The following is a 15,526-nucleotide window of genomic DNA, read 5'->3' as shown; positions in this document are numbered from 1 at the left end:
TCCCGGTCCCGGCCGCGTTGCGTTCCCGGCGACTCCCGAGGATGGTAAGTGCATCTCTCACTTTCGCTACTTAGTGACTATTTAAATATTAATGCAGGGATTTCTAAGAAGAGCCTGTCGGGCAGGCCTTCCACCGACCCCACCGACCGACCGACCGACCGACCGACCGACCCCGACCGGGGAGGTCGCCCTGGAGCCCGAAGCCTGGCCAGCTCGGCGACACCTCCACGGCCGGCCGTCATTAAAATGCAGGAACTTGTTATTTGTGAAATACAGTTTCAGATCTCAGGTGTGTGCGCCCCATTTGCGGGAGAGAATCTGGCTGAACACGGAAAACAGCGTTAGCAGGCACCTTCGACTGAATGGGGGGGAAAAAAAGAAAGCGTCTGTGTGTAGGTTTGATGTGTTTGGAAGGATTATCTGGGAGCTACAATCCCTTTTTGAAAAAATAGACCTCTTTCCTATTCCCTTTCTAAACCAGCAAAAGCGCTGCTTCTTTTATTTGTTTTATTTTATTTGTCTTATTCTTATTTTATTTTTCTGCTGGTCAAGCATTTATGGAGAGCCGATTTCAGGGCCCGCAGTCAAGCGTTGGCCGCCCCTGGGCCGGTTGAGTGAAAGGCCCTTGTGTGGAGGCTTTTGTTTATGGTGGCATAAAACGAAAAACAACTCATAACTTTTCGTAATAAATCCCCCTTTATAGGTGGCTCACACACAGGCCCAGCCGGCGGCCCTGGGGGAGTTTGTGGGAAGCAAGAAATGGGTGAAGGAATGCGCGTTTGCCGTAATTACAGGGTTGTAAGGTAACGCCGAAATTAATTTCTTCAAAGTTGGGTTTCAGAAGCCAGGGCGGTCTCTGCAGGCCAGCACCATCTTCGTTTTATTTTAGTTCGTTGGTTCTGGCCATTTGGGATTTTAAAATGCATGTTTGTACTCGTGTGTACCTATCCTGTTAAAGTGAAACCCATCCCGGGGTGGGGGCGGGCGGGGAGAGGAGGCCGGCGGCGGGATTAAGCCCACTTTTTAATACCATCGTATCACAGGTGCGATTTCCCCTTTGCTCTCCCCATCTTATTGATGTGGTTTGGAGAGCCTTAATGGGTGCTTTGACCACAAAATAATGGGCTGGGGGTGGGGGTGCTGTTTCCATAACGCCCCAGAGTTGTGAGCTGGCACCTAAAGGCCGTATTTCCGGGAACGTGGACAGGGGCCTGAGTGGCCCAGGCCTGCCTCATGACAACCTCTCCCCAGGCTGCCTGGTTCCCTAGAGCCCAGGGAGGAACCCAGAGGAACGAGGAGACCATTTCAGTAAGACCTGGCCAACCCAGGCGCAGAGACCGAAAGTTTGCTTCGGTGCTACAGAGCACACCCGGCCGCTACCCGCTGCCCCCCCCTACCCACTGCCACCTCCCCACCTCCCCCATTTTCAATTTTTATTTATGACTCCTGTATCAGAGGCAGTTAGCAGACCTGAAACCCGGGTGGGACATTCAGGAGGCATCTCGGGAACGGGGGTGCAGCTGCTGAAGTTGTTGCCACTCGAGCCGGGAGCTGTCGCTTGGCATTGGCAGTGACCCGGTTAGAAATCGGAAGAAGCTCAAGTTCCAGCTGACCGTCGCCTGCAGAACGCGGGAGATGTTTTCCCTGGGTGCAGGGATGACCTCTGACATACCTCGTGACAGGCAGGAAGGTGTGGCATTCTGCTGATCCCCAACGAGGGGCAGCCCTGGCTTCTTCTCCCTAGGCCGATGGGAGCAGGGAAAGGCCTGAGGGCCTGAGAATCCAGGGAAGCACCCCCAGGGTCCCTTAGTGGGGAGTTCCCGGCTCCGGAGGCCCATCTCCCCGGCCAGAGTGTGCCCCTGGCACCTGGAGTGTGATCGGGTGGGGAGTCCCTAGTAAACAGTGCCGCCCCCACCCCACCCCCACCCCCTGGATGGAAGCACTGCCTCGGCACCAACGCTGTCCTGTCCTGCCTTTGTCCTTCGTACTTGGAGCCAGCCCAGTCCTAGTGGAGACTTGGGCCCCCTGGGGCTTCTTATCGTGTCGGGATATCCCATCCAGGCAACATTTATTTTTGAGGACATGCACAGCAGAGTCGAGCTTCTGAGAAGGAACTGGTGCCTTGTCTTGGGTTTGTCACTTCTGGATTTAATAGGAAGAATGTGTGAAGCAGGGGGACAGGGTCTTATGGACTGGGGTGGGCTAGTGGGAAATGACCCTGGAGTGTCTGCTTTTGTTTTAAACCAGGGTCAGCCCCCGGGTCTTTCCTCGCCTGTGCTTGGGGCCGAGTCATGCCCAGCCTTTGGCCACTTGAAGCCCCAGATCCTGGGTGAGGGGTCTTCAGGGTGCTGATGGGGCCCGGCAGCTCAGCACAGGCAGTGTGGCGAAGGGGCCCTCACTGTGGCCAGGTTCCTCTCACCACCTGAGCAGGTGCAGGTGGCAGTTTGCTTTGCTCAGCAGGAACAGCAGGGAGCCGCGGCAGGATCACTTTCTGGGTCTGTGTGATTTGCCCCTTGATGGGGCAGTCGATGAACCGGGCTCGCTTGCACCTATCCTCGGGAGGATTCTGGGGCCTTCTCTGCCCTGGTGTGGATGAGGCCTGCCTGGAAGGCCGTCCCTGGGGCTCAGGGAGGGTCCCCAGGGCTTTGCCTACCCCGACAGGCACTGTTCCTGAGCGAGTCCTCCCTGGTGTCCAGGGAAACCCACGTGTGCCCCTAGTGAGGGACCGTGTTTGGGGAGGGAGGGAGGCCCTTGCAGGCCAGCCAGGAAAACGTCTTATAACCATCATGCTGGATTTTCGTTGGGCTTAGAGGGTGGACTTGCATGTTTGGGGGGAATGGAGAATATTGTCGTAGGAACCCCACGGACCAGGGGTGTCCTGGCTCACGTCGGGCAGCTCCCAACCCGGCTCCTGCCCCTGGCTCCCTGTGTGACCAGGGACAAGGCCCCTCACCGCCTTGGGCCTGTACTCTGAGCCCTGGCACCAACCTCGGAGGGTCATTTGGAGTGTCCAGCCTGCGTTCTTCCTGCGAAGCACAGTTCCTGGCGCGTGGCAGGGACGCCATAAAGCGTGCTGCTGTTGTAAATGGTAATCGCCATGTTTATTGCTAGAGATTATTATATTTTTGAGTTTCTAAGAAACAGTCCGGTTTTGGTTTCACTGCAAAGGATGCCTATGAGTTTACCCCCCACGCCTGCGGCCCCCCTGCCCTGCAGGCAATGGTGCAAGGTGAACTTTGATATTTTCTATCAGGTGGAATGCCAGGAGCTTGCAAGGCCAGGGCTTCCCTTGTCACAGGGACTTGGCTGGGATGCACTGGGTATACTAGATGGGAGCAAGGCCTCGTGAGGTCCTGGGACGTGGTCACCGAGGAAGGAGTAGACTCCCCCCACCCCCAGAATGGCACTTGAGGAGCCCACTCGGGTGCTGACCACGGGGTCTGACCTGTGCCTCTCACCTCTTCAGGGTCCAGGGGTGGGGTGGGGGTTAAAATTGAGGGCAGGACATCACCACTTGGGCGTCTAGAGTGGCCACACCAGCTGGCAACTCGGGTGGCAATGTGGTAGGAGCGTTTCACCACTGGCGAGCTAATTGCTCTTTGGCCGAATACAAGCGTACGTTGACCAGAACGCTTCGTCGAGGAGACTCTTACCTCTTAGCTGATGATTCAAGAAGACCCAGCAAGACTGCCCTTTCTGAAAACATGCTATTGGGACAAGAAAGGAGCCTGGGCATCGGCCTGGCTTGCTGATGTTATGGAGCAGAGGAAAGAGAAAATGCAACAACTGTCTCTGAGCAAAGACAATGGATCTTTTATATGAAATACTTATTTCCAGGGCTGACCAGTGTCCCGTTGGCTGAGATGGTGGAGCTCGAGTTTCTGGGTATCATAGGCCCTGAGAACCCAGTCAGGGATGGAGATTTATAGAAAGGGAGAAAAGAAAGTCCCCTGACCCGTGGTTCTTGGGAAATTCAGTGGGAACGTCTGGCTTTCTTTGTTGAGTGGAGGCTAAACTTTCTCAAGTTTAATTTTTTCCTTCTGTGATCTCTTTCGCAAGACTGCGGGGGCGCGTTTGCAGGCACCAGAAAGGTAGCCAGGTTTCCAGGTTTGAGTTGGTGACCTGGATGGGCCAGGCCCGATGGGCTTTTGTCTGCTGGGGGGTGAGGGGGAGGGCAGGTGGTCCCTCCTAGAATGGAAGTGAGGAAAACCCAGACCATAAGAGGTGACCGCACCATCGAGGGCGATTTTGGACGGTATTTGTGACTCTCTGGGGCCCTTGGCTCCTCCCAGAGCCCATTGTCCGATGCATTTGGGTGCCGTGTGCAGGTTATCAGAGAGCCTGGCCTGCCGTGGTTAAGCCACACACCAACCCTCAAATACTCTCCCCGGCTGGAGAGAGGGTGTGTTTCTAACTCCTGACAAACGGGCGCAGAGCTAGCACCGGATGGATGTTTTCTGAATTACCAAAATGAACAGAATTCCACTCTGAGGCTTATTATCCACCAGCCATCTCCCTCTTGCCCGCTCTGCTGTGGTAGATAGCGTTCAACCCCGATTCCTGCTAAATCCACGGCCTGGCTTCGGTGCGGCCAGGAAGGCACCCTGAGAAGCAGGGCCCGGCTCCCAGGCTCACGTCAGGAACTCAGAGGAGCTGATCCAGCTGGGGCCCGAAGTGAGTTCAGTGTCCTCCTGGCGCTGGGGGGACGTTGGGAAGGCTGCGGTGGATAATCGGCCTGGGATCCCTGCCAGCTAAGGGGGTCCTCAGTCTGGACACCCCTGCGAAGTGGGTGAGGACAGGGGAGGGAGTGGCCCCATTCGGGGTGAGGGATGAGAGTCCCCTCCCCGCCAAGCTTCTCCTTCACCCAGAAGTCTTTGTTGGCAGATGATGATGTTTGGCTTTCAAAAATGAGGTTTCGTTTTTTAAAGCTGCTTTTATGCGGTTTCTGTTTTTGGTTGTTTGGGTTTTTTTGTTTTGTTTTTTGCCTTTTTTTTTTTTTTTTTTTTTTTATCCTGGAGCCGCTTAGCTGTGGCCTGTTTAACCTGCCCACCCCCACCCCCCTCCCCCCCAAAATGCAATGAAGAGAGCACTCTTTTGGGGGTGACCGAAACAGCATCTAAGGCCATGGGTGGATTTGGTAAAATCGAGGTGGAAAAGACTGGAACGGTGTGTCATGAGGCAGAAAAAACCCTCTGACACAGGCTTTTATTCACGCAGTGGGGGCAGTTTCAGAAGTAAACGCCCTAGGGTCTCTGAGATTCTGGATGGCAGGCTTGTTTGCGCCGGATTCTGGACGGGTCAGAAACCCGCGTGGCTCCAGTAATCCAGCCCCTTGAGCCGCCAGCCGGGCCTGCTTCTCCGTCGGCGGCGGCTGAGAGGTTGGTTCTCTGAGTAGACATGTGAGCAGCAGAGGCAATGATTATTATTGTGGTTGGAAATGTGTGCATGGCATTTACAAAGTGAAACAGCCTTCCTCTTCTTCTTCTTCTTCTTTTTTTTTTTTTTTTAAGCAGTGATAGAATTTTCCCTTAAGAGTAAAAAAGGAACGCTGTGCCTGATGCCTTTGGCTCCTAATGCTGGGGCTGGGTTTTTTCGGTGAAACGCCCTTTCTTGATTCTGGGATCTCAGATGGCAGGAAGAGCATTTAGCTGAAATATTTACCTGCTGATTTGGGGCTCTTAAATCTCAATTCGCCTTTCATGTGTTTAACGGCGATATTTACATTCAAATCAGCCTTTTATAATTACATTTTAAATTATAATAAAATGATGGTGCCGGGCTTCAGTCTCCCTTACGTTTTTTAGCAGAGAGACGCTGGCACGAGTGGCGTGCGGGTGCTGTTGGCGTGCGGGTGCACATCACGTCACCCGGAGCCGCCTGGGCTTCTGGCCCACGGGGACTTGCATGTGTCCTGAGCATGTCACGGGCAGCGCGTGTCACCTGTGGAGCCCTCCCCGCCCTGCCAGGAGGAGGACTTGTGTCTGGGGATGCTGGTCCTGGCTGACACAGCGGCGATGCTGCCTAACCTCACGCCGGAGGGTTCCAGCCCAGAAGGGCCTGATTGGGCCCTGCCACCTGCCAGAGGTGCTGTGTCCTGAGCCCCACGCTGGGCTGGAGGCCCTTACCTCCCGGGCGGCCGGCTGGCACAGCAGAGGCCGCTTCTGCTGCGTGATCGCGTGTGCGAGGGTGCGGTGTGTGTCGGGGTCGTGCCACCTGCCGCCTCCCGGCCGTGACCCAGCTACCGCCTGGTGTCCTCTGTCAGGGGCCAGCCCCAAAATGGCCACCTGGTTTCCAGCAGCCTTCCCCGTGGAGCGTGGGGGGACCCTCTCCTCCCGGGGGCCCGGCTGTTGGCAGCTGTGCCAAGCCGTTCCTGGAATGGAATTCCCGGCGTTCCTGGTCAGGCGCGTGGCATCGGAATCCTACCTGCTTTGTCTCTGGCATCAGCTGGCGGGCTGGTCACGTGGTGGTGTGCGTGAGACCAGAGCCCGAGGACCGGAGGGCCCCTCCTGGGCGGCCTCCTTGTCGCTCAGTCGCCGTGCCGGCCCCCCTCCTCCGCGGGCACGACCGCATCGGAACCTGGGCTCCCGTCCCCCGCTGCTCAGGCGTCCAGACGGCCCCTGACCCCAGTCATCACCGACAGGAAGGCCTGCGAGCGGGACTGCAGGCCCAGCCCGGCCACTCCCTGTAGGGCCGGCCCTGCCGGCCGGGGCCGCTGGCCTGGGGAGCCCCTGTGTCACACACACAGCCCTGGGGCTCAGCCGCCGCAGGGGCACGGGGCCTGGCCACATAAAGGGCTGAGGGACAGACGCAGGCAGACGGTGTGGCCACACGGATGTGGCCCGGATGCCTCCAGCAGGGGACAGCCAAATGTGATCAGTCTCCAAATAAAAGCACCACGTGAACCCCTCAGGCCGCTGACGGGGCAAGGGCCAGGGCCGGGCTCGCTCCACCTTGGGGCCGAGGGGGTGGCCAGGATTGGCTTTGGTGGCGGCTGAGAAAGTGTGGGGCCGGCCTGGACTCTGGATGCCCGTGCCCCCCTCGCGGGCAAGGCCAGCAGCTCCCGGGTGCCCGCCCCTTTGTGTGCATCTTTCACTCTATCATCTGGTAGCCCCCGGCGGTAGGAGCTGTTCTATCCCCCATTCCTTCTGTGGATGGGGAAACTGAGGCCCGGGAGCTGGTGTGGCACAGGGTCGGGCAGCCATGCGGACACAAGGCCGACCCCGAGCCCTGGCGCAGACTCCGGGCCCGAATGGCACGGCCCCCCCGGGGGGGCATCCGCTGGAACGGGCTCGCGGGGAGGCCGGGGGCCCAGGGAGCTGTTGGGGGGGGCTCCCCGCCGGGGAGCCCGCCGGGCGCTGGCCACCGCCACCCTGCTCCTCCTTGGGCCAGCGCGGGAACAATGCGGCCTCTATGCCCGGAGCGGGCCCGGGCCGCCCGGACTGCGGAGCAACATGGCGCCCAGGCCGCGCCGCCTGGCCCCAGGGAGGGCTGGCGCCTGGGCCGGGCCTGGGCCGGGCCGGCTCCCCGGCCTCCTCGGGCCGGCCGCTGAGTGGCCAGCCGCGCCTGCCGCCTCCGCCCTCTCCCGCCTCCCCCTGCCCGGTGGTGGGTTCGGGGGTCCGGCCCACCCGCCTCTGCCACGTCTGCCATCCTCCCGGCACCCAGGAGCATCTTTCAAAAATTCCCGGTGGGCGGGGCCGAGCCGCAGCGGCCGCCTCTGGCCCCCCCTCCCCGGGCAGCCAGTGCCAGATGAGAGCAGGAGACAAAAGTAGCATTTTCCTCGTCCTCCTGGGCTGGCAGCAGAGCCTCCCCCAGCACCACTTGGCTCCTGGCAGCCCTGCCTCCGGGGGCCGGGGTGGCCGAGGCCCAGGCCGCGGCGGCCGAGACTGGGGCACCGATGGCCGAGGGTGGCCGGGGAGAGCAGGACGCCTGCGGGCCCGGCGGCATGGGGCTGGCACCTGGGGTCGGCCTGCTGGCCGGCGGGACCCCTCACCCCCCGCGGTGCCTGGCCTGGCCAGGGGGCACCATGGGCACGTCCTTGCGTTGGAGAAAGCTCCTCAGCCTCCTGCACCTTGGGTAAGTCACCTTCTTCCCTTCTCCCCGGCTGGAGACAAGCCGATGGCTCTGCCATCTTGTGCTGGGTGCCTGTTACGTTTCCTTGCCTCTAATTGGTTATCCGAAATTCAAAATTCTATTTCCGACCCCCCCCCACACCCAATCTTCAGTGAAGTAATAAGCCTTTCCAAAAACTGCAGGAAAAATGCAGAAGCCAAGCCCATTTATTTTTAAGATCCAAAGCTCTAGGCTTTGGGAATCACAATAAAAATGAATGTTTGTTATTTCACAGTAGCTGTGTGTTCAATTATCATTGGAACGAGTGTTTCAGGAGGTATTAATAGGCACGGCCTGCTCGTTCCCGCTCACTCGGATTGGTTTGTCGTGGGGCGCCTCGTTATTATTATTACTGTTGTTGTTAATATTATTATTTTAATTTTTGGTGGTGCCAGGAGTGGCAGAGGGAAAAACACCAAGGCGCCCATGCTCCTCCCAGCAAACTCCTCGGCAGGCAAGGCTGGGCTGGCACACGGGAGGGTGGGTTCTGCATTGAGAAACAGAGGCCCTTTTATTTTATCCGGCATCTTTAATGCTGCCATGTCCACAGTTTAGGGATGCAGTTCTTTTCTCCCTTTCGTTTTATTTTATTTCGGGTGACGGCGGGGGGGGGGCGGGTGGCCAGGAGAAAAAAGAAGGCTCTTTTCGGCTCCCGGCTCAGTATGGGGAAAATCTTTTAGGTTGTTTTGTGCTTTGTTTTTTTAAACACTTATTTAAGCCCGGGGATTCCGCCTAACGGTGCCATGTCCAGCTCATAACCACCCTGCCCACAGGCGGTGCGTGGGGTGCACGTGGGCACGTGCAGCCCACAGACCCTCGGGGGCCCCGAGTGGTCCGGGGCCGGCCTGTGCCAGATGCCGTCCCGGGTTCCCATCTGCAGGACTGTGGGCCGAGACACTGGGCTGTTCAGGGCCTGAACCGGGGCCAGCGGTGGCAGGGAGGTGGGAGTCCCTCGAAGACCTTTGCGCCCCCAGACCACGCTGCCCCTGGGGTCCCAAAGCTGAGCTCCATGATTGCCCGAGTTTCTCAGGCTGGTCCCTGACCCTTCAGAAAGGCTGAACCTTTTCATTTAAAAGGTGGATTTTACAGAGTTCAGCTCTGACTTACCTCCATCCTCTGGCAGGCTGACAAAAGCGCCCACAGATGCAGCCTGGTTTTCCCCCCATGTCTGAGGGTAGCAAGGGTCTTGATTTATGGAATATGGAAAATCGGGCCCAGAAAGTTCTAAATTGCAACCGAGAAGAAAATTCTCCCGTAAATACATCTTTGTTTTCCTAATTCGGAGGCGTCAGGCCCTGTCTGTGTGGGTCTGAGCAACCGGCCGGGGCAGATACCACCAAACATGAAAGTGAGCTCAGCTCACACAAGGACTATCACGGCTGCTTTTGTTCGTAGATTAGACAGCAGTCGATACTGGAGGTTTGGGGCTGCAGAGACAGGCGTATAGAGCAGAGATAATTAAAACATTTTCATGATTGTGACAGCCACATTCTGCTGCTGCAAGCTGGAAGATCGTTGTACCCAAATATTTAGCAAGCACCAAATAAAACATTGGTGACAAAATACAAGTAATAGGAAAAAACCAGAGTGTCATAAATTCTAAAGTGAAAGAGTCCAGAGTGTGTAGAGGTGGGTAGGGGAAAGGAGGGGCCCTCATGTTTAAAGAATTTATGCTTTAATAGCTGCCTGTGCCTCATCTCCAAAAATTTTATTTTTTGGTCGAATTCGTGTAGGTGCACAGTCCTTTAATCCTAAATCCCGAAATGATGGTCACATTTCCCGAACACGACTTCGTCGTCGTCTTTTTGGAGGTAAGGGCAAGTAGCATAAAATCAATTAATTTCCATAAATGAGCATTTTCATTCTAAATTAGTAATTTCCACCGAGATCATGTTCACCTAATGGGTGTAATGTCTACGGATAACACATTTTCCAGCACACACCTTATAGAGCTGGGATGCTTATATGTGACCAGTTACCATATTTGTTTTTTAACTTGGGCTGTGACATTCTGCTTCCCCCCCCAAATCAGGAAAATGCCGTGGAATCTTTTGTGTTGTGATTCAGACAAAATATCAGCGTTCTCCATGGCACTCGGTACTTCTCGGCAGGTTTTTTTTTTTTTAAAGAAAGTACCACGCATAGCAGTTTTCACATCATTGCTTCTATATAAATTCCACTATAGACTGAAATTATACATTCTCACAGCACAGATGGGCTGGTCTGTCATTACGACTGCTGGGTCCTTGTTGGAACACACAGCATATTTCAATTGTGGAGTTGACAATTTCAAAGACCTGAGGTCAAAATAAACAAGTTGCATTTGTGTAGAAAACAGTCCTGGGATCCTCTAGTCCGTCCCCTGAACAACTCGGTAGAGGAGCAACCATCACTTTCATCAGATTAGAATTTAAATGTCGGTTTTCATCTTTGCCTTTGAAGGCTCCGAATGCTCTACGTTAGAGGACCTGAAATGTTTTAATTAATTACCAATTTTTATGCTGTTTGGCAGCTTGGACAGTGTTAACCCTAGATTTAAATCCAAAATTGCGGGGTTTGGGATTTGAAATCTTTGAGATCTTCATTAAATCTCTCGCTGTTCTGTGTCGGCTTACGTAAAATCGTTTTGAGAGGTTTATGAAAAATCAGATGACAAATATTTTGCGTGGTTTAAAGGTGCGTGTAAATATACCCCTTCTCCTCCTGCCTCCAAAAAAAAAAAAAAAAACATTCAACAGGTAAATGACAAAAAGTAGCTGTAAACTTAAAAAAAAAAATTATCTCACCGAGATAACAAGGTGCAGAATTTATTGGCTATCATCACGCGTGAGGACAGAGAAGTTTTACAGCCACAATAATTTGCACACGGCAACTGTTTATTTTGTGAATTTGCTCACGTTATGTATGATGTAATCCTTTCGGAGAGTGATTCCCCACCGCATGCCACCCCTCCCCTCATTTTGAAGTGATTGCTTCTGCTTGTCCTGAATCCCGGATGCCTACTTTCTGTGCCCTGCTCAGCCTCTGGGGCCACCTTCCTGTACCCGGGCCGGTAGCCTGCACTCGGGGCTTGTGGCTGCACCTGAACCAGACCCGGGCGCCTCCCTCTGCCAACTCCTGCAAGCTCTCGAGGCCCCTTCCGTGTGTGGATGCAAGTGCTTTATTGCGGCCTGTGTATTTTAAAGCACGTACCTATTGGTGGAGATGTTTGGGAAAACAGGAAGACCGAAAAGTTGATGAAATTTGCCAGGGCTCATGGGAGCCGCTTTCCCTAGCGGTTCTGCTCTTGGATTCTTTGTTTTTTTTTTTTTTTAACCACTCCCTCCTTTCCCGTTTAGTCTTTCAGCCTATTGACCCCAGTCTTGGCATCAGACCTGTATTTACTAGCAGCCCCGAGAACACGGCGCTGGGCTGGGCGCTCTCAAAGAGTAGGCAGAGCAGAGCAGTCGCCGCCCTGGGAGCCAGAGCCAGCCACCCCGCTCAGGCGGCAAAGCAGAGCGCAGACCAGCAGGAGCTCCGGCACTGAGGCCGGGCTTCACATTGGGTCGGTTTTATTTCCTGGCCGTGTTGATGGAAGGCAAGTCATTTTCGCGCTCTGGGCCCCCGGTTTCCCCATCTGTAAAATGAGGGCAGTAAGTGTCCCGGCCTCGTAGAAACACATGGAATGCACTTAGCGTGGCCCCCCGGCCCGCACAGAGTGCCCCGCTCCTGCTGGGAAGCCTTGGTTCATCACTGAGTCTCAGAAATGCCTGCCAGGCGGGGGCTAACACGGGCTCCATTCGGCCCTGGGGAGGCACTGAGCCTGAAGCTGGGTCCCCAGATTGAACCAGCTGATGATGATCGGGGTGGGATTCAGACCCGGGCCTCCAGAGCCCGTGTTCGTGCTGCGTGTCCACGCGGTGGTCAGGTGTGGACGGTGTGCCTCGGCCGGGGCCTGTGTGCCACGGCATGTGCATGTGACGTGTGCACACACGCGTAGTGTCCTGTGCTTTGCCTGGTATGTCGGTGGTTTGCAGAGGTGCACGGGCATTTGGAGGCACCGTGCCTGCTTGGGGCAGTGAGCCGCGGAGCCCGAGGGCCACCCCGGGGACGCCTGCCAGGCACCCCCGCCCCCCCGCCCCAGGGGTCATCTTCCGCAGCCCAGGGCCGGCCAGAGCTGGTCGGACAGGGCACCCAGCTGCCAGGTTCCTGGGAGGTGAAGGAAGGCCCTTTGGCCAGGCTGCCTACGCGCTGGGACCTGGCCAGGCACGGTGCGCTCTCCTTGGAGGGGCGGGCTGTTCCAGGCACCGGCCATTTGCAAACTCTGAGGAGTGGAAGTGAGCCTGTGGGCCTGGGAGAGGAAATGGCGGCGCGGGCAGGCCCAGAACAGGATCCGGGAAGGCGGCCGAGGCAGGGGAGCGGCCGGAAGGCCCGGGTGGGCCGGTTGGTGCGCGGGTGGCCCTCCTGCAAGAAGCGGCCAGCAGGGCTAGTCTTCCCGGGCAGGGCTGCGTGTGTGCACGTGTGCACCTGCGTGGGGGGCTCGGGCCGCTGAGTGGCCACCCAGAAGCCTTAGCAGCCCAGCTACCTCGTGGGACCTGGTGGGGATCGGGGGCATTTGATGAGGCCGGTGAATGCCCAGCACACCTTTGATCCCAAAAAGCCTTGATGAGTGGTATTTACCACGGGCCTCGGTTCTCTGTCTTTAAAGTCAACGTGGCCACATCAGACTCGGGAAACTGTCAGGTCAGATGAGAGCCTGTCTGGGAGGCCCGGGTGGTTCGTGTGTCCCCTCAGTGGGGCCGCCTCTTAGGTGGAGACCAGAGGCCTGGCCTCTCAGGTGAGCTGCCTACCCATCCCAGCCTCAGTTTCCCTGTCCATAAAGCAAGGAGATCAATCCCGCCACAGGTTTCTCGTGGCATCTGTGGTAATGTCACTCACCATTCATCCCTCCTTGATGGGGAGCAGCGGGTGGGCCCTGGGAAAGGGTCCCCAGCCTCTGGTCCTGAGGACTCTGGCTCCTGGGTTTCTCGAGCGGCCAGTAGGGAGGTAGAGGCCAGGCCCGCAAACCCTGAGAGGGGAGCCGCCGGGGGAGCACGTGCTGGGGAACCTCTGGCCCAGTTTCCTGGGAGCCCGGCCCTGCCCCAGGATTCCTGCACTGGGTGTGCCCGCACTTCCGGCCCAGGCGTGGGCGGAGGGGTCCTGGAGGCAAGAGGAGTTCCCGCCGTTCTCACCGCCAGAGCCTCCCGGTTGTGCAGCTTCTCTCAGCTCGATGGGACGAAGACCTTCACCTGAGCGTGGCATGTGGCATCAGGCAGGAGGCCCCCCCACCCGCTGGCCATGCACAGGCACACACGACATGGAGGTGGCTGCCTGTAGCCGCAGCGCCGTGGGGCCTGACGCGGCGCAGAGAAGGTGCCCTCCAGCCTGAGCTTCTGTGGTTACGGTCACCCGAATATTAAGTCGCCTGTTGCCAAGACCTTTGGAGGCGCTCGGCACCTGATGGGTGGGCCTCAGTCCTGGGCGCTCCAGCACCAGAGGTGAGCCCCGCGCCCCAGGATGCAGTCGTGCTCAAATGGCCGAGCCCCGGGGTTGCCCACCCCGCGTGGCAGTGCCGGCGGTGGCTCTGGGAAGCAGCTCCTTGGGGAGGCCCTCTTGGCCCAGGCAGCGTGGCAGGCCAGCACGGCCTTCGGGATACCACAGGGGAAAGGATCGGCTGCCCCAAGGGAGGGTCAATGCATGTCCGAGGCCACACGCACGACCTGGTTCCTTGGGGTTTGGGGGACCAATCTTTTGTTGACCTACTAAGCGCCATGCTCAGGGCTGCATACTTTGATTTACCCTTCCCCCCCGCTTTTTTAAACATCCATTTTATGATGTAGTCGGCCTCATTGTACTTCATCTAATGTCCCGTCAGAGCCAGCATGTGCCCGCGCTGCTTTGGGGCTGGAACGTGGTGCAGACAGGATGGCTGCGGGCCCTGCCCATGTGGAAGGTGTTAGCGGTTTGCTGTGTGAGAAAACCAAGGCTCAGAGAGGCTAGGGAGCATCGCCAGAGCCACACAGCTTGGGAGTAACAGCCTGGAGCTGAAGCAGGTCTCTGGGTGCAGGCCCTACGCTCTCCCCATGCTGTCCCCATGCTAGTGGGAACAGCTGGATGGAAGACCCCTTTCTGTTATGTATGGGGTCATGGATGCTGACCTTGGTGGGTTCCCAGACACGCAGGGCCAGGATGGAGTTCTTCTGCCCGAGGAGAGAGCCAAGATTGCCTCCATTGCTTCCCTCCCAGGGGCCATGTCGTGCTGGTTCTGAGGTGGCTCCCAAGGACCCGTCTCTGGCTGGGTTGCCGGTACCCCAGCATCTGAGGCCTGCTGGGTGGGGCCTGCAAAGCCCCCATGCCCTGCTGGGGCGAAGGCTTCAGGCGTCTGTGGCTCTGGGTGCTGGCCGGCCCTGGACGGTGTGTGGCACAGCAGCAGGCACTAGGAACAGGTGAGCCAGGATGTCATCCTTGCTCTCAGTGCTCCTGCAGCAGAGAGTCGTACCAGGTAGCGGGCCCAGGTGGCCTTCGGCTTTCCACCTCAAACACTGGGGATAAAAGCCTTTGAGAGATACTGTGAGAACCTGAAACAGGCAAGACCGTTTTGGAGCCTTTCATGTTCTTAAAATGGCCCTTTCTGCCCTGTGCCGAATTCACAGCCTTGCACTGGGCTGGGAGCCTGCGGTGTAGGTGACCAGCCGGGGGTTTTTTGCAGGTTCTTCACGTGGGGGCTGGCTGTAGACAATGCCGTGCACCTGACGGGCCTGGACCCCTTTCTCATGGAGATACTCATACCTTGTGCTGAGGCAGACAAGGTGGGCCATCGGCACCTGTGAGGCCTGCTCCGCGGCAGGGGTCTCAGCTGGAGTGGGGATCCCTCAGGTCAGTGCTGGGCAGAAGTGCTGAAGTACCACGTACAGGCCGGGATAAGCTCCCATGAAAGCAGCTCTCTGCAGGCAAACGGGATGGGGTCACGTTGTTGGAGGAACCCTGCCCTGTCTGTCCATGTGGCTCCCTCTGTGGCACTCGTGTCCCCGATCCCGTGAGTTGTGCCCCAGTGTTGCTCAGAGCTCGTCCAATTCTCGAGGGCCCCTCTCAGAGAGGCTAGGGAGCCTGCTCTGGGCAGGCCCAGGCTCGGGGTCCAGCAAGAGTCAGCACCATCCAGTGACTGGATCAGGCCGCTCTTGTCAAGTCCTGGGTCCTCTGCTAGAGGGCGAGAGCCAGGACACAGCGTCCTGTCCATCCCCTGCTCACAGGCTCGGGGACCTCACTTAGCAAACACGGGCGCCCTCCAGGAGGCCCGGGCCTGTTGGTGCTGGTGGGGGGTGCTGGGCCCAGCCGCACGGGGAGCAGAAAGTTTGCCAGGAGCACCCAGTGCCCGCCCAAGGAATCCAGGAGGCCTCCT

At 57.4% G+C, this 15,526-nt stretch overlaps 1 protein-coding gene across 9 annotated transcripts in view; it reads left to right on the top strand.

Annotated features, from left to right (window-relative positions):
- The first annotated feature begins 7,200 nt into the window (after positions 1-7,200).
- The window catches only part of LOC121490802 (translation initiation factor IF-2-like), a 31,535-nt gene continuing 23,209 nt past the window's right edge, over positions 7,201-15,526 (top strand). For 8 of the 9 annotated variants that reach the window (XM_041754831.1, XM_041754830.1, XM_041754829.1 and 5 more), the window contains exon 1: positions 7,201-15,003. In XM_041754831.1, coding sequence (XP_041610765.1) covers positions 7,201-8,286 — 1,086 coding nt within the window. In that variant the 3' untranslated portion in view covers positions 8,287-15,003. The remainder of the gene's footprint in view (positions 15,004-15,526) is intronic. The other variant, XM_041754824.1, reaches the window with a different exon arrangement.

Source organism: Vulpes lagopus, chromosome 5 (assembly GCF_018345385.1).
Source record: "Vulpes lagopus strain Blue_001 chromosome 5, ASM1834538v1, whole genome shotgun sequence".
NCBI lineage: Eukaryota > Metazoa > Chordata > Mammalia > Carnivora > Canidae > Vulpes > Vulpes lagopus.
The sequence above is the reverse complement of the archived record's forward strand: the minus strand, read 5'-3'. Positions and strand labels throughout refer to the sequence as shown.